The following is a 25350-nucleotide window of genomic DNA, read 5'->3' on the forward strand; positions in this document are numbered from 1 at the left end:
ACTTATTTATACATACAGATCGACAGACGGTCAACTAGTTGGATAGTAGTTGGATATGACTCAAAATTTGACAGTATTTAGACTATAGATGTTAAATCTGTGCACCGAATTTCATCTATTTAGTTCTCTTCGTTTTTGTAGTCATCATGTCAACTTACATTCGAACAGCCCTCTTAACAGATTTTACTCAACATTTGATAGAAATCTGCAGATTTGGTGTGAAGACTGTATACCAAATTTCAACCTTCTAGCTGACTAAGAAATGGACATTTTCAAAACGTGTGTTTTTTTTAAACTCGGGAGGTCTAAAATGTGGAGATTCATCAGGATCTCAAGTTCGAATTTTTTGAAGATTACTATAACTTTCACTATACTATGTATAAGATTAAGTAATAATGACAATGGTTTCAAAACCATTTCAGTTCACTTTTATCATGATAAGCGTAGGAAGAAACAGATATCCCAGACGGGTAGTGTCCCTAAATGAGACCACCCAGAAATAAAGCACTTTGGATCGTTCTTAAATGAATTAGAAGCTTCAAAAGAATTATGATTTAAAACTTCATTAATAATTTCTACAATCAAAACTTACTATCTCATATTCACTCTAATAAAATCCTACTTCTAAAAATTTCTTGAAAATCTAAAATTAAAATTTCCGAAAAATAGGAGACAAATAAAATCATAATCCTTTATGGGCCACAGCCATTTTGTAAGAAAACTGGTGATTGATTTTGATAAAATTTTAATTCTTAAGAACTCAAAAAAATTCTCTCATTTCAAGCAAAAAATCGACATAAAATTTTTAACATAAAATTAATACAATAAAAAGAATACAAAAATGCTCGGACTGCCATCTATTCATTAGAAAAGAAACCAATTGCACTTTTCCAACTAATTTTTAAGTTTCAAAACCATTTTTTTTTTTTTTTTTTTTTTTTTTTTACAGAATTTTTTTTAATTGTTGTCATCTTTTGCGACTACCACCCCTAAAAGGGTTAATACGTGATACAATAAGAATGGATACAATTATCAAGCTGATGTAATAAACTTAGTGCAAAGTGTTATAAATTTTCGAAAATGCTTTTTATATTGGAATAAGGCAATGAACACTATTTTCAAGAAACTATTTTCACCAAAAGTGAAAACACATTCTAAAATCTTATCCATAAGAACATTAGAATATATAACAAGCAAAAATATCAGGTCAGTAAAAATGCTTTATTTCATGATTGTTTTGGAAGCACTAATTTACATTAAAATGTTTACAATATTTTAATATTTTACATAACTATCAACCAAATATAGCCGACTTAATTTTTTCTAGGATTCCTTTCTTGTCTTTTTCTTCCTTTCCTTCCTTCCCTGCATACTCTGTGTTCACTTCTGCAAATAAGTAAATAAATAATTAGTAACATAAAGAAATTAGGAACATAAATATATAAACATTAAGTTTCATGAATAAAAATGAAATACTTTTCTAAAGTAAAATGTCGTTTTCTTTTTTTTAATAGCAAATTAAATTATATTTGAGGTGCAACAGAAAGCATGGATTGTATGGCCTGAATTTCACAAGCATAAAATAAATATATTCATAAATTTTGAATACCTGCTTCTCTTTTGCATTTCTAAAGGTTAATTAAATGCACAATATGCTTACTATGACAGTCCATTATAAATTTTCTTAAATCATTTAGTATCAAAAGAATAACTGCCCATATCAAGCTAGATAAACATTTTTAGATGATAGTATCTTCAGACTTTATAAAGTAAATAAATAAATAAATAATTTTTATTGTTTTTAAAGATATTTAAGGAAATCTATTACTAATTGCCAGAACCTATAAATATAAATATCATTAATATGCTATCAACAACATATGTAATATCAGCATTCTAGAGAATATCTAGGCATTTTATCTATGCATCTAAAGAATGACAAATGTTATTTAGGCACAATATAAAAAAAGTCATTTAAACAGTATAAGTTTAAAAACAAAGAATACAGAAAATATCACATTTAAACCTCTTTACTAGTATGGCCACAGAAAGTATTAACTTTTTGATGACTCTTTGTACATGAATGTTCATTCCTGGTGTCCTTTAAATATGCACAATAAATAGCAGATCAGAAATCTCATCAGTAAAATGTTATCATTAAATTAATTTAAGTTCAATAATATCCAGTATTGAACATTGTAGTATCATGTATTGTAAAACAGGCCTTTTTTTTTTCACATTGGTGATGGATTTCATACTTTGCTGGTCTGACATTTAGCATTCTACAGAATCTCTAAGAAATTTGTGAAAAATTTAATAGTTTTATATATTTCCAATCACTTTTCTGCATCTTAGAAAATGCCTACATATTCAATAGAATCTTGATTTTCATACACTGAAGATAACAAAATATATGTAAATAACATCATAACCATTTTAATAATTTAAGCTCAGAAAAAATTACACATATTCTTTTGAATAAAAAGCAAAATTAGCTAAACTTAATCATCCTTGTTTCCTAAATCTTAGTTAAAAATCAGGGAAAATAGGTTATTTCTTTTAACAGGCTTCTATTCATATTGCAATATTCTTTACGGAAAATTTAGTTTTATGCAATAATGGAATATTATACACACAAAATATAATGCCCTACTATCAACACAAAGAAATAATATACAAAATTTAATAAACAAATAAATTTTTTTAACTAACATGTTGCAGAAACTATTAACAGCAAGAGAAACTTGGATCTCAAAAAGATTTTCACTACCTAATAATTTCTTGGAAATAAAAAGCTAAAATTTCTGAAAAATGGGAGACAAATAAAATCATAATCTTCTACAGCCCATTATCATTTTTCATTCATATACTGATCATACCAACATTTTTACTGTTGATTATATGTGTTTCCATTATTGCTGATGTATGTTGCAAACTTACATTGGAGGTTATTTTGGAGGTTTATTTTATTTTATTATTTTAGACTGAACCTTATTAACCAGTTTTGTAACTGCTGAAATTTTTGTGATACCTGCTTATTTATTTTCACTGAATGAAATTCTTGATTAAAGAATAACACTGCTTTCATTATAAGTTGTTTTGTTCTAAGAATGTTAGAGAAATAAAATTACAACTATCAAACTGTGATAATACATGAGATAAATAAAAAAAAGTAAGACAATTTTAAAGATGTTTATTTAATCAAGCTTTTTTTTTTTTTTTTTTTGGTAACACTTTGGACATGAAATATACCAGCATTCATAGGTATTTATGAAATTAATTAAATGAGGTGCTGATTTGCATTACAAAATAACATTTAATAAATAAATATTAGGATGAAAGTTCACAAAACATACACAGGGGTGTTTGTGGGACCCCAAAAAATCCCCTGAAACTTTTACGGACTTACTACTGACATTTTGGAGTTTCGAGAAGGGGGGGGGAGAGAAATGAAAAATTACAATTATGAAGTATTGAATGACCTAATTATAAAAGTTCAATGAATTACTTTTTTTGCAAAATTAATAACCATAAATTTTCAAACATATAAACTACTACATTTTATGTAAATATTTTAAATTAAGTAAATTAATTCTTTAAAAAAAATTATCTAATTTCTGCTGCTTTTTTTTATTTTCTGATGTTTGTGGGCTTGTCTTTCTTTTGTGGTGAACTTCATAATTGCAGGAAGGTTGACTTTTATTTTTCTCATTTACAGTTGAAGAAATTTCCTCGAGAACTGCACATGCAGAGGTAGAAGCAGTTTGCTTTTCTGCTAATGTAGAAGGTTTTTCAGAGACTTTTATAGGTGACTCATCTGAAATACATGTTTTTAAGTCCTCTTGATATGTTTTCCAACTTCTGTTCATATTCAGTAAGAGATCTTTGTGAATTGGATCAGTCATTGGATTTTTTGAGCCATATTTTTCACATGAGGTTTCTTTAGAAGCCATTAAATCATATTTAATAGTCTGCACTGCATCTAGGGAATCAATCTTAAGAGAGGTTCTATAGTCAGTGACAAGTGTATCCATTAAGTTGAATGCACTTTCCACTAATGGGCCATGGAAGCAGCTAAGGCAGGCTTTGACCAATTTAGCCAATGTAGGATACTTATAATCATATGTGAAATCATCTTTTAAATTAAAAACTTTAGACCAATATTTATCAATTGTACACTTGACTTGATTTCCACTTTCATCAGATGTGTAGAGCATTTCTTTGGTGATATCAATATCACTCTGGTATAACCTTATTTCAGCTTCTACTTTTGACTTTTCATTATCACTAAAAATATGGGACATAAAAGATAATTTTTCAAAAGCTAATATTATACTGGTTTTACCTCTTAGCTCTGGATCTAATGCTGCAAAACTAATTAGATATGAATTTTTAAGGGGTAATTTCTGTTTCATATGCTGTGCTGTATTAGTATAAGCTTTCATCAGAGAAATTTGGAATTCTTTTGCTATTGGATGATTTTTTGATAATTTCTTCAGAAGAGTGGAAGCTTCTGCACCAGTAAATATTACTTTGCTAGGTAGATGGAATTCTGGATTTGTGACATCAACCTTTAATAAATCATTATAAGATGTGCACTCTATATTTTCTGGCTTCATAAAAAAAGAGAAAAATTTTGCCATCAATTTATAAATAATGGAATGTATTAAATGAAGCATTGGTTTTTTTGTTTCAAATAATTTAATATATGTGTTGAACTCTGGTAATACTGCTGAATATAATGCCATATGCAATAAAGTTTTGTTTTGCATAACAAATAACCCATTTAGTATTCTTTTTTTCCGAGCTAAAGCATCCTTTGTGAGTTGTTGGGAATGCAAGCAAGAATACACCCCTTCAACAATTTTTTTCTGAACTGCAGAAATATTTCTTTTATTGTATACAGTTTCAACATAAGAAAAATAATCCAAGTAGTGAAAATAAAATGCAATAAGAGCATCCCACAGATCTTTGATTCTTTCTAAAACACATAAAATGTACACCCACCTATGGTCTGGTCTCTTCAAGAGCTTAAGTTTTTTAATGGCAAGGGATTCACAGATTTTGAAAAATGTTTCTCTTTTACTGCAGCTTTTCATATCAAAATAGATGTCATCAAACAAATCTATCTATCAAAACATGAAGCAAATTTTTTTGTACAGTTATTAGCTGTGTGACATGTGTCACCATCAATATCTAATAAGTGGGGTGCTTTGTTTGATCGTAGTCTGGTTTCAACACCCTTTTTTTTCCCATGCATGGTGTTACACGAGTCCATTAATACACTAATTAAGTTTGCCCATGGAATATTATTATCTTCAATAGTATTAACAACTGCTTTAAAAACAGCTTCTGAATTGCAAGATTCCATCTTTAGAGATGCAAAATGATGAACTACAACTTCATTTTGATTGTTGTCATAAAACTGCACCAATATTGCCAGTATACTTTCTTGAGCATTGCTAGTACTTTCATCCAAATTTAGAGAAAATGGAATCTCCTTTAAAGTTTTAATGATATTTTCCTTAATAGTTTTTGCGAGCCCATATTTCATCTTATAACATGCAGTAGTCCTCGACATTTCCAACGAGTTTAGTGCCGTCTGATCGCGGCTCAACTGTTTGCAGAGTTCAATTAAATTGGGAACTACATTGAAAGAAAGAGAATTCTCGGCGATAAACGAAGTTATTAATAACTCTTGGCGTGCTTTTCTTGTCACTATATCCAATGGCCGAGCATCAGTCTCCAGTAAGTCATCAGTATTTTTTGAATTAGCATAATTACTTAAAGTCATTGAATGTGTAATGCACTTTGAATATTTTATGTGGTCACAGTTTTAGAATGATTTGTGAAAGCCTTGAATCCTTCCCCACCATACTTCAGCAGTGAGTTACAAAAAACACAATATGCTTGTCCAGCAACATTTATTTTCTTGCACCATGTGCCGATGGTATCCCCATTACCATCTCTCCGTTCAATCCAATTCCACCTAAATGCATTCCGGACACCTTCTTCTAATTGTATAATATCACTATTTATATCGAGAAATTTCATAGTGAAATTTTCTTGCGTACATAAATAAAAAAAATATTTCAATAAACGAAACGAAAAATTTACACGTGCATCAATAAATGAAACGAAAATTTTACACAGCGGAGAAAAAAAAGTTGCGAAGCGATCAATGACAAATAGCTAATACGGCGAAAATTCCCCCTTATCTACTTATTGGCGCCACGCCAGGAGAGATAAGACCTTTGAACTCAGAGTCACGTGATCGCACATCTGGTCGAACGAAGTCTCTCCCTTTTTTTTCTGCCACGCCTACTTACCGAAAAGAATCCAGAAGAGAATGTCCGAGAACCGGGGGAATGAGTCATAACTCGCAATAAGGAAAGAACAAAAAAGAAGTTTTTTCCCCCTTTTCACGCATTATCACTGCCTTTGGAGAAAGAAAGGAAAAGTTTTCACTACACACACTGACCTTGCGTTTTCTGCTTTCAAAACAAACAAAATTACCCAGATCAAAATAAATAATTCATTATTATTTCTACTTCCTTTTGAACGATGATCCCCGGAATTTCCGGGTATCGAAGTTCAAAATCCCCGGAATTCCGGGGTTTCCCCGGAGCACAAACACCCCTGCATACAACCATTTGTATATTTCATAGCAGTGAATGATGTATCACTAGAACAGATCGTGAATATTACATGTAGTGAATATTAAAAGAAAGAGAAAAGATGATGTAAATCTGGTCTCATATAAATTTAAATAAGGATCCTCTTTTTTTTTTTTTTTTTTTTCCCCCTCCAAATGTTAAATGGTATACATGACTTTGCTTTTCCAATTAGAAATCAAAATTATTCTTGTGACTCTTTTGAATGGTCACATGTATTTAGTCTGAGTTATAACTCATTCAAATTTGACCCATCTATTTCTGTTCTTATTATTTCCCAAAGAAGGTTTTATGCCAATATTAGACATGTTATGAAGAGCAGAAAAATATAAACTTATGAGCTTCAATGCAATTTTAAGAAGACGTTTAAAGTAGCATGCAAATTTTCATATAACATTACATTTATATATGAGCCAGGCATACCATATTCACTTCTAATAATGTATATTCTAAGATTGTTAAAAAGGTTGGAAGGTTGGATTGTTAAAAGGTTGGTACTGCCGTTTTAAGAAAAATTGTTACAGAATAATTCCTCATAAAAACTATGTGGTATACAACAAAAAATAATTATCCCTTGACATCATTTGAATATGAATGTGATACTAAGTGTGCAACATTATTAAGGCAATTTAAGAACTCATCTGGAAAAAAAAAATAACTATATAATTTGTATTTATCAAGAAGCTACAAATTTCTTTTTGTTTTCTTCAAACATTATGCATAACATTATTAAAATGTTAAAAAAAAATTGCAACAACTATCTAAATTTTATGTACTATATACTCGGTAAATTAAACAACCGAACTAACTAACCAAAAGGCTATATTACAACTAATATAGCCTTTCTCAGTAAAATTATACTTTCTAATTATAGCAATATTTTTGTAGGAATGACTATTAAAGAAGCCGCGTGAGAAATGGTTGTTATGGATAAATATATCATTGTTAAAGAATTCAGAGTTCAAAAAAATTCTGAAATGAATATATGAAATATTTCTAAGAGATATGGGAAAATTCATACAAAAAGTAAAGCTTTAATAAAATACCAATCATAATGAAATTTTATTTTGTCTTGCCTGCTTATTTTTGCAAAATGCCGAATTTCTACTATAAATCTCTAACAGCCATTGATATTGTAATGAAAAACTAGAATGATAGTAATACACTTACTTTATATTAAATGATTTTTCAATTTTTTTCACCTAAATAATAAAAATATGTAAATAAAATTCTTTAACAAGAACTATGCTTAATGTGAAATTACTATAAAGCATTAGATAACTGAAAACAAAGATAGGATATGCTTTGATTAGGAAATTGTGAATTTGAAAATTTTTATTTACAACATTCCTCCAAAAATGCAAAAAGATTAAAAACATTGTAAGAATTATTAAATTATTTCGAATTATTAATAAATTTATTGTAATCTACTTTAAAATTAAATATAGAAACTATTGTGTTATTCAATACCCAAACACGGACAAGATATAAGCAAAAATAGCTTAGCAGTAAAATATCAGCAATTCAGGGGCACATCTTTGAAAAATTCCAATGAAACCATTGACTTACTCTAAAAAGTTATTGCTCAAACATAATTATTATATATTATGGTAAGCAGAGATACCACAAAAAACAAAAAAAATCAATTATTTGACACTGCATCCTGCAGTTAACCACACTAAACATTATTATTTGCAACCAATACTTTCTGAGATTAAATAGTCTTTAACTAAATAAAAATATTATTTCTAGGTTCATAGCAGTAATGATTTATAAACATAAGCAAATTACACATAATTAAAAGGAAAAAAAATAATTGTAGCTTACTAGAATTTCATAGCTTTTTATAATGCAATAATTATAAGATCAACATTCATCTTTATTTACAACATTAGTAAAATTATTATTAATGAGCCATAACAATTAAAATTAACTTAATTATTAGGCTAAGTTAAAATCAGATTTTAGTACCAATTTTTATTTATATTTCCAATATTATAAACAATGATTATAATGAGAACAAATAAAAACTAATTAGAATAATTAGAATTATAATTCAATATCGTCAGGACAAACAGTTCCTATCTTTTTAAATGAATTAAGTCATTATTAAAAAATATTTCTAAAAATATAACAGTAAATAGAAGCACAGAAACTTATACACTACAAATTACTTTTCGAGGATGAAATGCCTTGGATAGTTCCAGGAGTGTTTTGTTCCAACTCAGCAAAGGCTTTAATCAGATCATATTGAGCACCTTCAAGTCTCCTGTAAAATTTACAATGCATATTAGGAAAAAAGAAGCACATTTTTACATAAGTGTGACTGAAATTCCAATAGAAATATAACTTTCTTCGAAAAACTACTTTTATATAAATTGAAAAGATATATAAAAAGAATAGAAACATGGTTTTCAATTCCACATTCCAAATCAAATCCTGCAATTAACTGAAGGAATATATATATGTTGTTTGTATCACTGATGAATTACTTAAAATGCATTCAAATGAAGAAAAAATCTTCATTTTCAAGTTTCATATCAGTACATTTGCATACATAAATTCAAACTGATATTGTAATATTGTTTATTGCTGAAAGAATGATAAAAACTAATCAACTGCCCTTAATTTTAATCATTGAGAGACTTTTATCAATTATATCTTCAAGAGGACTTGTTTGATATCTCTTATTTTGACAATACAGTTACACAAAATTAATTGATATTATGCTAGCAAAATTATATACAGAGCAGGATTAAACATCATTAACGCTGCTCTAAAAAAAATAGATCATCAATAAAATTGATTGAATATTTCATTGAAAGGACATGGTAACAATTTTTCTATTCCAGAATCCGGCTTTTTTTTAAATGTTTTGATAAAGTTTAAATTAAAACACAAATTATGCAATAAAATTTTTTATCAGTTTTAAAATATTAAAAACAAAAGCCATCATGACATAGGTTAATGTATAATGATGTTAAGAAAAACAGGATCCTTCATCTTATGATGAATAAATTTTTAACCTGAAAGTTGACAAGTGAGATTAGAAAACAAAAAGTCTGGATTTTATCCAAAGCCCATTTACATTATGTGAAATAAATAATATTTTCTTTATATATAAACAAACTGCACATTTTTTCCAAATGTGAATTAAAATATATTTATATTTACTTCACAATTTTTATTTTGTAATTAAATATGTGTAAAAAATGATAAATAAATATAATAAAATACTTGTTTTACTATATTTGAAATACTCTTAGTATCTAGATAACTTTGGCACAGATTCAACAGACTAACTAGACTTTAATGGTTAACATAAATCATTACATGCACCTACATGTTCTTAGTAACATGTTCTAGATACAAATGAATATAATACAAAATATATCACTACGTATTCAAATTTGCCAATTAATCCTTTAATAATAATTATGTTATTATAATTTGATTCATTATTATTTGCTAATTGTTGATTTAATTCTTTTATTAAGAAATAAAAATTAAGGCCGGAGAGGATCACCTTTTGCAAATATTGTTTATATATTTCAGAATACTTCTCAACACTGAACAATTTGTAATGAATTACAAATTAAGTCACAAAATAATATTTAAAGATGTGTTTTAATAAGTTACTTATTTTTAAAACCTTATAACATAATCTATTTGATTACATTAAAAGTAATTCAGAAGTAACAAGTTTCTTGCACTCACAAGAATTATGTTCGATGTATTTGTCTTCTCAATTTTATTGAGAAAATTTTTAATAACAATTTGATTCACTGCTTATTGAAACAATCATTGCCTATAGTAAGGGTCGATTATTTAAGTTGAAGAGCAAAACTGGTTTCTCATCATAAATATAGAAATTATCTGACAGCCATAAATACAATTTTATAAATAAGGGCAGTTCAATTAATATAATATGAAGTAATGATAATAATTATATTTTTATTAATATAAGAAAAATTTTAACAAAATAAATTGCTTTCAATGGCTATACAGGTTTGTTTCTTGGGAAAATTTCATTTATATGATACCCAATTATTATTTTTTTTTTTTTAACTTTTAAAACAGAAGTTTGACAACAGTAATTTTGTGAAATAAAACTCCCATCTTTTATTCTATTTTTTATTTTTTTACTGCTTTTATAAGAATGTAAACCTAAAAATATTGGAAATAATCTGAAGAATATGTTTAGCCACAAAAAAGTTTTTCTCAAAATTTTTCGCACTTGAAAGAGAATTGTGACTTTCATAGAATTTTATGGGAGTTATATAGTAAATAAAATTGCCTTTGTTAAAAAAGGCTCTTTTGAAATTTCTATTTTCTAAATAAATTGTGATTACATTGTTTTGTTTTAGAAAAGAAAGAAAAAGTTACAGACAACTAAATACTTCCAAATACCTTCATGAATCAATTCTCACGATTTTTGTTATGTATTTATCTTAAAATAAATATCTTCACTGAGAATATAAAACACTAAATATGATTTGCCAAACTAAAAGTTGGTATAAAATGTAAGAAACATACGGAGGAATTGCAATTTTGATGTGAACATAATGATCTCCATGACCATAACCAGTCTGTCTTTTAATTCCTTTTCCAGGAAATCTAAATACTTTATGTGAAGGTGTGCCAGGAGGAATCTGAAATATAAGATGTATTTTAATAAATACAATCAATAAAACAATATGTCTATGAAAAGTCAGCAACTACAAACTTTCATGCAAATTAAATATCAATCATTTTCCAAATAAAATGTATCCATGTATTTAATTTAATAGCATTTCTTTTTCAAATGATTGAACAAAAAAAAGGCTACTTATTATCTAAATAATATCTTATAAAAATTAGTGAAATAAAAGAAATTCTAAAAGTTTTTAAGCACAAACGCTATTATATAAATGTAATTAAATTTCAAACTGAAATATTTCACTGTTTTTAACTTCCTGTAATTTACAAAGACATCAAAAAACTTGTTCGTTCTTCATGCAAAATGATGCTATATAAACATAACTACAAATGAATTAAAGGAAAAAGAAGTAAAAAAAAATACATTAATTTTTATTTATATAATTCATCATGTTTGACACAAAAGACAGCAAACATTCCAAGAATTTATATGTGTGCGTGCGTGTGTGTGTGTTTAATGCTGAAAATGGGAAAATCTAGGTCTAGTTTAATTTTTTTTTTTTTTTCTTCCTTTTGAAGTTGCATTAGAATTATTTTGAAATATATATTGTAACTTTGGATCATGATTAAATAATGAAAATGATACCTGGATCATCACCACATTTCTAAATTTTCACATCAGGGCAATGGATGTTTCATTTGATTTTGTGAGATTCAATGTACACTTAATTCTTTACAAAATGGAATTTTGGTGCAATCAAGTTCTGAATATGTAATATATAATTTCAACATGTAATGTTGAATATTATGTAATATATATTCAATTTCAATTACTTTTTAACTGAGTAATTGAATCAAAAGGCAATCCATAAAATTATAATTTGTGTTATTAATGATGTTTAAAATAAAATGCTACATTTAGTTTGTAATGCATATGCCATACTTACAATAATATACTATAAGAGATCAGAAAGGGTGACAGTTGCTGCTTTCACATGATTAGAGCACACAAGTTCACAGTAAGTTGCTTTCACATTATTTATTTATTTATTTTTGTTGTTGCTGCTGCAACTGTTGTTTTTGCTTTCAACTCTACATTTACTGTATTAATGAAATTTTTAGTCCATGAAATTCTAAGTCCATTAATTTAAGGTCTATTAAATCAAGGGCTTATAGTACATGGAGTTTTAGTTTCCAGAGACAATTTTTTTTCTAACATGCAGTACAGTTAAAAAATAATTAGCTATTTTACAGACCATATGTGAATACCATACTTTAGACTTTTTAATTAAAATATACACTGTTTTTTAAATATTTCGGCACACTAATATATATATATATATATATATATATATATAAACATTTTTCTAGACATTTTAAAGAAAATAAGAAGATAACACTTTATAGATAATAAAGGGGCTTGCTTCTGGTATGATTTTGGTAACTATAAGTCACTACTTTTCAAGATTTCATTTTTAAATTAAACATAGTGCCATTAATATCTTCTCAGAATAAATTTTCATATTATGTAACATTCACATTAGGTAAATACATGTTAAAATACAAAGTTAAAAATCATATTAATTATAAATATATACAAGAAGTACTTTTGAAATAAATAATGAAAATAATCACTGTCTGACAGACCTTTAAAACTATATCTTCCATAAGGCCCTGTACTTTTGTTTCTCCTCCTAAAATTGCTTGTGAAACACTTATTTCTGCATCAGTATGTATATCAGTGCCATCTCTTCGAAAATATTTACTTTCAGAAACCTAAAAAATAAATTAAGCAAAATTATAATAAAACTAACAATAAATCTATAATAGAACAGAATTCCAGAAATTCTACAAATTCTTTTATTGTATCTAGATACCCAGGGCACTTTATAATAAAATATAGCACAAAAGTTATCTCTCATTTTTTTAATTAGACAAAAAATTTCTTAATAAAATTTTTAAGTACTTTTTAATTTATTAATCAGTTCTGCATCATGTAACTTAATTCTAATTTCAAATTTCTGATACTATTTTCTAAAGACCCTGCAGAATGTTAATTGAAATTCATCACAAATATTTTTTTAATGGGTGTTTCAGAAGATAATAGAAACATGAATATTTTAGTTTCAGATCCTTCTTCAAATAAATGTAAATACAATATGGTTAAATAAATATATATATACATGTAATGATATTTTAAACTCTTAATTTCAATTTAATTTATTTCCAAACTTTTATCTTAATTTAGCACATAATAAGTTCATTCTCTTATTTCATGATCCAATTCCACTGTCCCTACTTAATTAATTCAAGAGAAGCTTTGTTAAATTGTTGAATCAGCTAAAATCTAACCTTCCCACACTGCGCGTGAAGAGATAAAATACCGCTGATGAGGCAAATTCTTTTTTAAAATCTCCCTGTGTTTCCCCTAAGTTGTCCACGTGTATAACGAAAATCCCTATTGAAATCTCATAATACATTAGCACAATAAAGAAATATTTTCCCTATCAAAATCATAGGTTATATAAGACCAGGGATAAAATGTCCAAGAGCTTTTTCCTCATTCCTTTCTGTGTCGTTCTGTGTGCTCATCGCTTGTACATATGCTTGCTTCATCAAAATGAAATAAAACGATGTCACAAAAATTAAAAGTATCTTCACTGTCTTCAAACTGCATCATGCTTCACAACAAATAATGTTACATACATATATATATAAAGTTTTGCGACACATCTTAGATTTCAAATTAAAATCCAGAATGATATTAGAAACGTCATATGATGTAAAATGTTCATATAACTGATTTTAAAAAAAAGGAATATTTGCAAATTATCTTGCACAATTATATTCTTAATCCTTTTACAACTGAAATAAGAATAGTACAAGAATAAAATTAATTACTTTAAACTTCTTCTCAAACCTTTCAAAAATAATCAAACTATCACATAATCATGTAAAAAAAGTTATGCATTAAAATTTTCTGTCATAATCAATATAAAAATATTATGAATATCTTTATATTATTTTAAATTTATCTATCAAAATTTTTAGAATGAAAGAAATAACAATAATCATTTATTATATATATCTTCCCATTATTACAATTATTAGCACTTTAACTCACGGTGATTTTATATTTATAAAAATAGAGCATTATGGAATAACAACTAAATAATATTTGCATAAAATACATATATTTGTTAATTTTAGAGTAGCAAATGTAAGTAATATATGACTGATATGGATTTATAAATGTGCTTTATCTTAGGGCAGAAAAGTCCCCTATTTTATAATAATTTCTTCTGAAATCTCATTAACTGTAAGCAAGTTAAAAATAAAAGGTTTGGTTAAGCCCCTAGGCATGTCATTTTCTTTCAATTAAAAGAAGACAAAAAGTGAAATTAATAGGATGTTTTTCTATGATGCAATGACAAATATATGAATTCAAAAATGAGAAGAAACTAATTTCTAACAGAAATTTGAAATACTGAATGAATTTAACTCATACAAAAGATTAAATATGGCAATTCATGATGGAACCAGAATTCAATTATTACAATTAGCTTAAATGTTATTTCTTACAAATCCATATGTATTTCCATAATAACAAAACAGCATTATCTAAAATAATTACCCTAAATGTAACAAGAACTTCTTGATTTCCAACTTTCACTCGAACTGTCTGACCATCTTCGACACCTACCCAGATTGCAAAATAAAATTGTTGTATTTCATTTATTAAGAAAAACATTAAATAACAAAAAAATAATCAAATAATTTCAAAACAACTAAAACATATTCTATATTGTATTTGTTTGTTATATTCAAACAATGGAAGCTAACAGAAATTGACTTAAAATATATTCAAAAACTTGAAGCACTCAAATTTACAAATTACTTTTCCAACCTTAAACTTTACAAATTAATAAAAAACAAATTTAAAATAATCAAAACAAAAATTTATTACTATGTTCTTAAGGAATCTGATAAATTTTTTTTAAAAATAGATTCCGATTCATCTGGTTCTAATCCTTAGTAATGATTTTGTGAACTAATGTAGAGAATATTTTTTAATAATTTATCAACATAACAATTAAACATAAGAGTTTAACATAATATGCTTAAATGAAAAGTTACAAAGAAATGATGATCATTATCTAATTATTACATATTCGCTGCAATTTATTTATTGAATCAAATTATTATTATTCATCTACTTTGAAACAAATTCAAAAAGAGGATGATTCCTGTGTGTCTCTAAAATGTAAATAAATAAATACATACAATTAAGAAAATTTAAAGCAGAATTGCTCAAAATAACATAATATGATATTGTTTAAGGATTCATTCATCTTTATTTTAAATTCAATACTAATTATACAACTATGATAAAATGCACTTCATATTGTTGCAAAGCGCATGCATATAAGAACAGCAAAAAAGAAAAATTAATATTATTGGGAAATAAGCTAAAAAAAATATTGATGAACTTAAAAAAATCTGCATGAATATAAAAACTGCTATCACTAAAAATCTAATTATTAAAATTTTAAAATTATGCATAGTTTCTTGGACAACAATATATATTGAAGTTACTGCAGAAAATATTAAAACTGATTGATTTTTAATTAAAAACCCAAAATTTTGAAAAACCCTTTCTAATCTACAACTTGAAAAATAACCATCAATCAAATTTGATGGCTCTAAATCCAATGATCTCCCTTGCACAATGTTTTTAATTATTTTTGCATATTTAATCATGCAATTTACAGATATTATTCAGCCTATAAATACTATCATGTTAAATTGATACGAAGTAAACTATTAGATAAATGCATTGCCAAATCATAATACAAAAACTTTTTATCAGATAAAAGAAAACAAAATCAATATTAAGCAGAAGGAAAAACCTTACCAGGAGGAACATTAATTAATACAGCTTTTCGTTGAACTGTGGAACCTTTACCAGCACACTCAAGACAAGGATATCTATTGAACATTCCAGTACCATGGCATTTTCGACAGGTTGTTTTCATAATAAAAGGACCAGTAGAGATGGTTTCCTATTTAAAGAAATCAAAGCTACATTGGGATTACTTTCTATAAATAAATTTTAAAATCAGAATTTTAATAACATTTTTGGGAATGTATGTTTATCTTTTAAATGAGTGAAAAAGCCTCAATTTTAGAACAAAAGAAAAAACTTCATGTTCTAACTATTACAATAATTTTACATTTATTAATTATCCTTTTTTCAATTAATAATCCTCTTTCAGCATATTTTTGCATATAACTATGGAAGGTAAAAAAAAAAAATTAATTTTTGCTCATTAAAACTTGAATGTTTAAAGCTGAAATTCTAAAACAATTCTTCTTCTCCCAGAAAAAAAATATACAGCAGTATTTTTTGAAAATAATTTTTATACTAATTATAACTACACACAAACATGGGCATGCTCAAAATTTCATTTGAAGAAGCAGGTACATAGTTCTTTAAAATATTTTCATTTCTTTATGCTTTTAAGAAAATAATACAATATTTAGCTTTTGCAAGGATTTCTTTATACAAGCCTGGCATGAACCAAGTAGCATATTGAATAGAAAGACAGGAAACAGAAAAGAGGCAGCGTAAGAAAGTATTTGGACATTATACTGTTTTAGAAAAGAGTACTTTGATTCCATGATAAAATTAAAAAGATTTACAGTTTCCTAAGCTACAGTAAAGCCAAGGAGGAATTTAAAAATTAGTTTTAGAATGTTTTATTAATATTATCATTAATAGATATATATTGAAATTGATATATACATATATATATATTCATTCAAAAAAACAATACACTTCAGTTTTTAGCTTTTCTCCAATAATCAAAAGAAAATTTTAAATTTAATTAAGTGTAATTATATTAGAATCCTATTTGAAAGCAATTTGGGGCTATTTTGGGCAGACCTTGTAATTTGGTAATTATATGTGACCTTTTAAAAAAGAGAGCTACAAGAGTTTTCAAAACTAAATGTGTCATCAGTTACATACAATATTATTTTGAAACATATAATTTCTTTATCTATTTTGAGTAAAGACTATATGGCTAAGATTGTATATAATTATATAAAAATTTGCTGCATATAATTTAATTTTTTATAAGTACAATAAAATTTTCAAAATAAAAGAGAATTTGCATTTCTTTACCTATTTATGCAATAACATGTAACATTTTCATGAGCATAATGCTATATTTCAGTTCCTCATTCAAACCAACATTTTTTAGATTTAACATGATATATTTCTTTCCACTATAACCTGAGGGCATTAAAATAATTGTAAAACAATCTGTAACTTTCCATTCAAAGATTCCAAAAATTAATTGCAAGTTGAAAAGGATACAAAAAATATTCTCAAAACAACAATTATTTTGATCAAGATTACTGATAAAGCTGAAAATGAGTTTTATGGAATATAAAATTTCTTTGTATTAATTATATATATACATTTGAAAGTATGATGAGTTTCCTTATTGTTTTATTAATTTTATTCAATCCTTTGTTCCTAAGGAATCACTTTGAGAAATATTATTGGCACTAGAACATAAAATTATTTTTTTACAGCATTTCTATTTTCTATGATCAAATCTAACCAAACTATGAAATTTTGAATACTGTTAATTTTAGGACAATCAGCATCATAATCTCAGGATAATCAGCCTTGGGAAGATTCTGGACTCTGGTTATCTTCTTTGAGATGGTCACTGGAGTAGCATAAGATAGTAAGATTCAAATTTTCATTACTCACTCAATTTATTCACAACAGAATGGGCCTTTCTATTTATTTAAAACTATTTGCCTATGGTGACCAGCTAGTTCACTAGAAACATAAGTTATATTCAAATTTATTTAAATTGATGTCCATGATTCCACCAAATTATCAATTTTTAAAACCATGTTACTTTAATTGCCCTTTACATATGCTCTGTTTATTGTACGTATGAACCTTTCTAATGGAAATTGATCCCATGGCATCAAGGTGCTATTAAAAACATAAATATTTGTGTCACCTAACTTCTAAATTTCATGACATTGCAACTTCATTTTTTAACACATCTCATGAATTACATAAATATTAAACATAAACCATATTCTTCAATTATTGCATGATCATATAGTTGATGAAACAATGAAAACAGTTTGAACCTCAAGGTAACAATGTAATCTTTTACAAAATATCAGGCGAAAAATGTTTTTAAAAAACACCAAAATTCAGCAAAATTTGTACAACTATTAAACTGGTATCATAAAAACATATTTTTTTTTTTTTTTTTTTTTTTTAATTTTGAAACAGTTTAAAATTTACTTTTTGCATTAATATTTTCAGGAGTTATAGTAAGGAAACTCCAAAATTCAGCTTAATTTTTAATTAAAATTCTATTTAAAATTTCAAAAAAAATCACTTCAAACTTTACATTCTTAATCTCCAAGGTATAAATGTGCCAAATTTGGTAGCTGCAGGTCAAATGCTTTGACTTGTAGAGTACCAGGACACATGAATACATATATTCAACTTTATTGTAAGTATAGATTAAATTATAAATTATGTTAATCAAGGAAATAAATCCTAATGTAGAAGTTTTAAACATTTTTTTTTAATTTTAAGGAGGGGGGGGGGCCTAAAACTTTAAGACTATTTTTTATTTCTTTCTTTCTTTTTTTTTTTTTTTTTTTTTTTTAGTTTAATGCAACAGAAAAGCAAGCAGGATACTCAATCTTCGATTTCAGAATGTAGAATATCTTAAGACAGCTAGGTGAAACAAGTATTAAGAGAATAAAAATTTAAAGTATTACTTTATGACAAAAAGAATGATAATGCTGAAATTACGTGCATATTTTATAATTTTTTTTGTGTTTTTGAACTAACTATGTACATATATATATACACAAATTTTTTCAATAGAAAAATTGATGAATTTTTACATTAGTTTTAAATAGTAGTAAAATAATGACTAATTAAAATCATAATTAATAAATAAATAAAAATCGCATACCATTCCAGTGGCATTGCAATGGTCACAACGAGCCATTTTTGTACCAGGAACACAACAGGTTCCTTTACAAACAGTGCAAACATCTACAACATTTACAGAAGTATGTTTTTGACAACCTCGAGCAGCTTCATGAAATTCTAGTTGGACTTGAACCTAAAAATAATAGTAATGATAAGCAATATTTTTAGACAATTCTGAATATACTGATTAATAATGCTTCACAGCTGAATCACAACATCATATTTCTCATTAATGTATTATTACAGACAGGGTGCATCAATTTGAATTTGTGTTTGTTTGTTTTGTCATAAAATTAAACTGCTTTAATTTAAGGAGCCTGGATCATTATCTGTTCCCCTTTCACAAGTGAAAGATGTGCTAAAGTCACACATGTTAATTATGACACATTACAGTTATGTATCACATGGTAAATATGACACATTATAGTAGATATTTATCAACATATATTTTAAAAAGATTAATATTAGAATGAGAAAATTTTACTTACATGTTCAGATGCACCATATCCAAACCGACTATCAGCATAATCAAAATCTTGCATTCTGGGATTAAAATTGAGATTTCCAAATATTTGCCTGAATAAATCCTCAGGATCAATATTAGAATGAAATCTAAATTCATTAGCTGATGCTCCTCTCTGATTGCCAAATTCTGCTTGAGTACCCCACTCGTCATATTCTCGTCGCTTTTTCTCATCACCAAGCACCTGTAGGTTTAAAAACATCATATTTACAGATGTATTTTAACAAGTGCTTTGAATAGATTCACATTTTGTTCAATTTTACAATGAAATCTAGTTTTTAATATAGGGATAAATAATATTGCATTGAATGCTAATCTGTTACATTGAATGCTAATCTGAATGCTAATCTGTCCAGATCAAATTAATATTAATAATAAAGTTTGCGAAAATTAATATATTCAATAAATAAGAAAAAAAATGCAAAATACTTTGAAATAATCAATTACATCTATCAATTAAAAAAAACTAATATATTTAATCTTCAACTTAACGGCACTCAAATCAATTGACATTAAGTTTAAAGTAGAGAATTCAACTAGACTTTTTCATAATTATTCACCTAAATTTTCATTCTACAGCTGTAAGGAAGTTTGACTATTATATACAGTATATACTTTAAATAATTTACATATACAATGCAAGTTGATGCATAGTATTCTATTTCTAATGTTGTTCATAACATAATTCATGATTTACCTTGGAATTTTACAGACATAACTTTCACTCCATTTCTTAGTTAAATTTTGGCTTATTGCTCAAAATTTACAGTAGTTTATCTTATTGGAAATGGCAGCTTATGATGAAATTATGAACATCGCATAGCATTTGCTAATCTTTTAAAATGCACAAAATTGTTTCTTCATATTTCAAATTCAAATTATCTAATATATAAAAATTTTATGCACTGCTTTACCATTCATCTGATTGTGATAAAACTTTACTGATTTATTACTTGTATTTGAACGAAGGTTATAGGCATAGTACAGTTATTATATCTAATACAGAAAAAAGAATATTTCTTTGTTCATATTTTATGTGTGGCCATACCATTCATCTGATTGTGATAAAACTTTGCAAACTTATTGCTTGCATTTGCAAGGAATTCAAATATTCATAAATGAATCTTTTCTCCATCATGATTTCAAATAAATCATGTAACTCTGGTTGATATCTATTCAAGACAATGAATCCATTTAAGATAAATGTATAAAAATTTTAAAAAATTTAATAACATAATTTTATGCACTTCACTTAAAAAATTAACAAAGATAATAGCTACGAAATATTATTACCTCATAAGCTGATGATACTTCTTGAAACTTTTTTGCTGCAGCGGGATCATCTTTATTGGTATCTGGGTGATACTTCTTAGCAAGCTGTTATGAAAAATATAAAAAGAAAAAAATATAAAAACTACAGTCTAAAAACATTTTTCAAATATAAATAATGATTCTCTTTTCCAATATTAAATTATCATATTAGGAAATAATTCTGGCAATAGTTTAATATAAATTGTAAACAGAGATGTCTCAAAGAATGGAAAAAAGAATGGAATACATACAGAAGAACATTATAAAATTTAATGTGTGCATGAATGTGTTTTTCTTTTACTTCTATTCTATTCTACATTTAATAGAAAAAATTAAATTTCACATCAGACAAAAAGACAATTCATTAAAAACAATTACAATTTCAAAAAATTGAAAAAAGGAAGCAACAGGATTTGGTATTTGTCAGTTCTAATGGCGAATGAAAGAAATTTGGCAATTTTAATCATCAAACTATATAGCAAGTGATTCGCACATTCAAAATTTTTCATAATAAATAATAATGCACTTGAGTATATATTTATAATTTGACAAAAGAATTTCTAGACGGTTTTTGGTTCCATTTAAACTAAACTGTACCCAGTATTTTTTAAGTGTAATTAACATATTTCAGCCTTAAAATCTCATTTATTTCTGTAAGAATCACAAAAACAATGAGAAATTTGCAATTATTAGAATATTAAAGTATATGAAAAATAAAATTTACATAATAAAAATTTTCATACATGAAATTTCAAGAATAATAAAAAATTAAACTGTGCTTTATGTTTTCTAAATTCATATGCACTTAACTTTTTCACACCAACAGCTCTTAACATTTAAAAATGATTTTTAGAATTTTTTTTTGTTGTTGTTGTTGTTTCTTTATTTTTTTGAATGAATTTCAAAAAATTTTTATTATAATAAAATATTTTCTAGTTACTTATAGCTAGCTATACATCTCTATTTTCAAAACTTGCATTCTATTTTTAAAATTGTTTTCTTGATTTCTGTAACCTTTTTTTTTTTTTTTTCCCCAATTTTTACATTGCAGCATAATATTAATCTCTTTTGACAATTCTAAGAATTTTTGCACTTAATTAACAAATGATGTAGAGTCATGATATAAAGCATAAAACATAAATTGTCAAAGATAATAACAATAAATAAACATAGTTTGTTTAATGTTTCACAAAATCAATAAAAAAAAAATTAAAATTTTCATTTTAGTCACTTAATATCAAATATGAATTTAAAAAATAAAACATTAAATTGTGCTACATACAGTTAGCTCACTAAAATTTTCTTTACTACTGCCATGACCATTTTATCATTTTTATATGGTTATGAATGCTTATATGCTTATGAACAATAAACACATTTACTCCATCTTCTTCACATTTGCTATGTCAATGCTTGTAAACAATAAGGATAAAACACATATTGCTGTATGATCAAATAAAGTTAATAAACTTACTTGATAATATGCCTTTTTTATTTCACTCTGACTTGCATTTCGTGATACTCCAAGAATTTTGTACAAGTCAGGCCTAGAATAGTTGCTATGAGACTGGTGGAAGAGTTTAACATTGTAATATATAGGGCTGATAATTGGACCTAAATAAATATAGAAAATACATACTCATCATTTACTACAGCAGAGATGGTTTTAATATAATATTACAATAAAGTAACAAATTACCTCCCAAAATTTCTCACCAAATTAATTTATAAAGAATTTTATAAAAAACTTTAAAATATATACACGAGTTACATTATTCCCATCACTATTCAAAATTTAAATACTCTACTTAGAAAAAAGTAAAATACTTTAGTTTCTTAAAAAATTTAGTATCTTATTGAAATTCATATAATAATCTTTGCACTGTACTGCTTCTCTCTAAAACACTACGGCAGAGATTTTCAGTACATGGGCTTATAAACTGGATCTAAATAAGATAGTTCAAAGTTGGATAACAATGGATGAATTTTAATATAAAATCTATTTACCTTCAAATAGAATAATATAACTGATTAAATATAATAAGGATTGCAATTAAATCTAAATAAAATATACATAGACATATTAAATTATTTTAATAGACAAGAATTTTAAACAAAGAACTCATTTATTTAAAAAATAATATTTTAAAAATTGCATTCTACATAGACTTTAAAAAAAAAAATCCTTATAGAAATAATTTTCATTTTCCTTACGTAATCTGCTTTATATAATTTTAAAAATACACTTTCATATTACTCTTAAATGCAAATCAAAAACTTTTGCAAAAGGCAGTTATGTACAATGTACTTTCCAAACAATGTTATATATCCAAAATGATAAATGTAAATTGGATATTAATCAGAATATAAAATAATTGTTTAAGCAGCCTGAATACATTCCATTTTTGAATTTCATCCCTTTGATAATGCTGTGAACAACTTACAAAATAGTACAACTTTTACAATGACTGACAAATATATAAGTAGAAAAACAAAATGTGTGCTATAAAAATATTCCTTTGAAAGATATTTATGTATATAACTTACAATATAATTCTTTTATATTAGAAAACAAGGCTAAAGCATGGATTAATGTCATTTTTTTTTTTAATTCTTGTTAATGTCTTATTTGAAAAAAAGAAAATTTTTAGGATGTTATTGATTTCTCTAAAATGTAGAATCTGTTGAAGTATTAAAATGTAGAATTTTACCCATGCATTAGTATTCTATTACATACAGCTTGGATCATCCAAAAATACACAAGAATAAATAGTTTTGTTTCAACCAACGTACCACCTCCGAACACTTATAACAAGATTTTTTATTTTATTTTTTAATGTAGTGAAATCATTATATTACAGAAAAATAACTTGAACCAAGAGATATCCCTGAAATTTTGGGATAAAAATTTAAACTAAAGTTCCATCTTATAGTACACTTATAACAGGATTTACATTTTCTTAATGTAATTACAGAAAAATACAGGAACTTTTGGGCATAGAATTACTATTCATCCAAAAGAAAATATAAATTAATTAATATCACAAAAATAAGATTGCATAGAATTTTTATTCAGTAAGGTATTTTCAGAATTAATGATAGCTTTCATACTAGCTGAAAACGGTTGATTAAGTCAGATGAAAGGGTCTATACTAAAATACGAATATCATAAAAATAAATCAAATGTTCTATCCATCCAATCAATAAACAGTTATGAATGGATGGATAAAACATTTGCTTTTTACTTAAAAATATAATTATTTTTTGAAACAGAATTTTTAATAAGAAACTATATACACTAAGAAATTATTACTGAAACTTTTATGTACTTGATATTCTTTTCCCATTTTCAGAAACAGGTAGCTTATTTAGAGAATATACTCTAAAGAACGTCCTTGTTTGACAAGTGTTACAACAGTAAATTATTGATTTTAATTGAAGTTTGTTTTGTAGTCGGCATGTTGGAGAAAGAAATACTTCTCTAATTATTCGAAGACCATGTGTCATGATTAACGATGAATGAAATAAATTTTTAATTTCATGAGCACATTCTTTAAAAAAATTTTTTAAACATTCCTAAGTTTTTCCGTACTAATATCATAAACCGAAGATGAAATCCCGCGATTTAACGCAGCACAGAAGGCAAATATACATTTATTTTATTGCATCATCTTCTTACAAAATAAAAATATAAATAAATATCAGTCACAGTTACAATTACTTGAGTTTAGTGTTTTCTGCTTAAAGCAGCGTTCACACGGGGACAACTAGTGCGCACAATAGAAGACCATTTCTATATCAGGAGAATCACGTGATAATAATGGGACAATGGCAAATGATTGTTTCATGGACGTGATCTGTCTGAGGTAGGCGTGGACTTCAATTGGGCGCAATAGTTGGCCTTGTATGAGAGGTGAATGCAGCTTTAGGAATTTCTGCTATTAAATTTTTATAATTTTGTAATGGAAACAAAATGCTTTTAGAATTGTCAGAATCAAGACTGAAGGAAGAAAAATCAGTTCTATTAAATTATTTACAATTATATCACATAAGTTATATTACAGTTAAGTTATAAATATGTAAATAATTGAGGCAATATTGTCCTGACAATTGAAAAAGGTTGGTCAATCCAACGAGAAGCGGATAGCGGT

General features: G+C 26.2%; 1 protein-coding gene across 1 annotated transcript; it reads right to left on the bottom strand.

The window, feature by feature from the left end:
- Positions 1 to 1202: 1202 nt before the first annotated feature.
- LOC129972464 (protein tumorous imaginal discs, mitochondrial-like) lies at positions 1203 to 24881 on the bottom strand. The gene is made up of 11 exons (XM_056086607.1): positions 24529 to 24881; positions 22674 to 22813; positions 21182 to 21265; positions 19854 to 20072; positions 19346 to 19498; positions 16228 to 16375; positions 14947 to 15011; positions 12960 to 13088; positions 11211 to 11326; positions 8849 to 8943; positions 1203 to 1386 (listed from the first exon to the last, which is right to left on the bottom strand). The coding sequence occupies exons 1-11, from the start codon at positions 24704 to 24706 to the stop codon at positions 1295 to 1297; spliced, it is 1419 nt and encodes a 472-aa protein (XP_055942582.1). The 5' UTR covers positions 24707 to 24881; the 3' UTR covers positions 1203 to 1294.
- Positions 24882 to 25350: the final 469 nt, after the last annotated feature.

Source organism: Argiope bruennichi, chromosome 6 (assembly GCF_947563725.1).
Source record: "Argiope bruennichi chromosome 6, qqArgBrue1.1, whole genome shotgun sequence".
NCBI lineage: Eukaryota > Metazoa > Arthropoda > Arachnida > Araneae > Araneidae > Argiope > Argiope bruennichi.

Excerpts from the sequence above, each read along its gene's own strand:
- LOC129972464 (XM_056086607.1), bottom strand. The coding sequence starts at position 24,706 with ATGACACATGGTCTTCGAATAATTAGAGAAGTATTTCTTTCTCCAACA. Across the intron at positions 13,089-14,946 it reads AAGTTCTTGTTACATTTAGG|GTTTCTGAAAGTAAATATTT; the intron begins GTAATTATTTTA and ends TTTATTTTTTAG. Across the intron at positions 11,327-12,959 it reads TGGAAGATATAGTTTTAAAG|ATTCCTCCTGGCACACCTTC; the intron begins GTCTGTCAGACA and ends CTTATATTTCAG.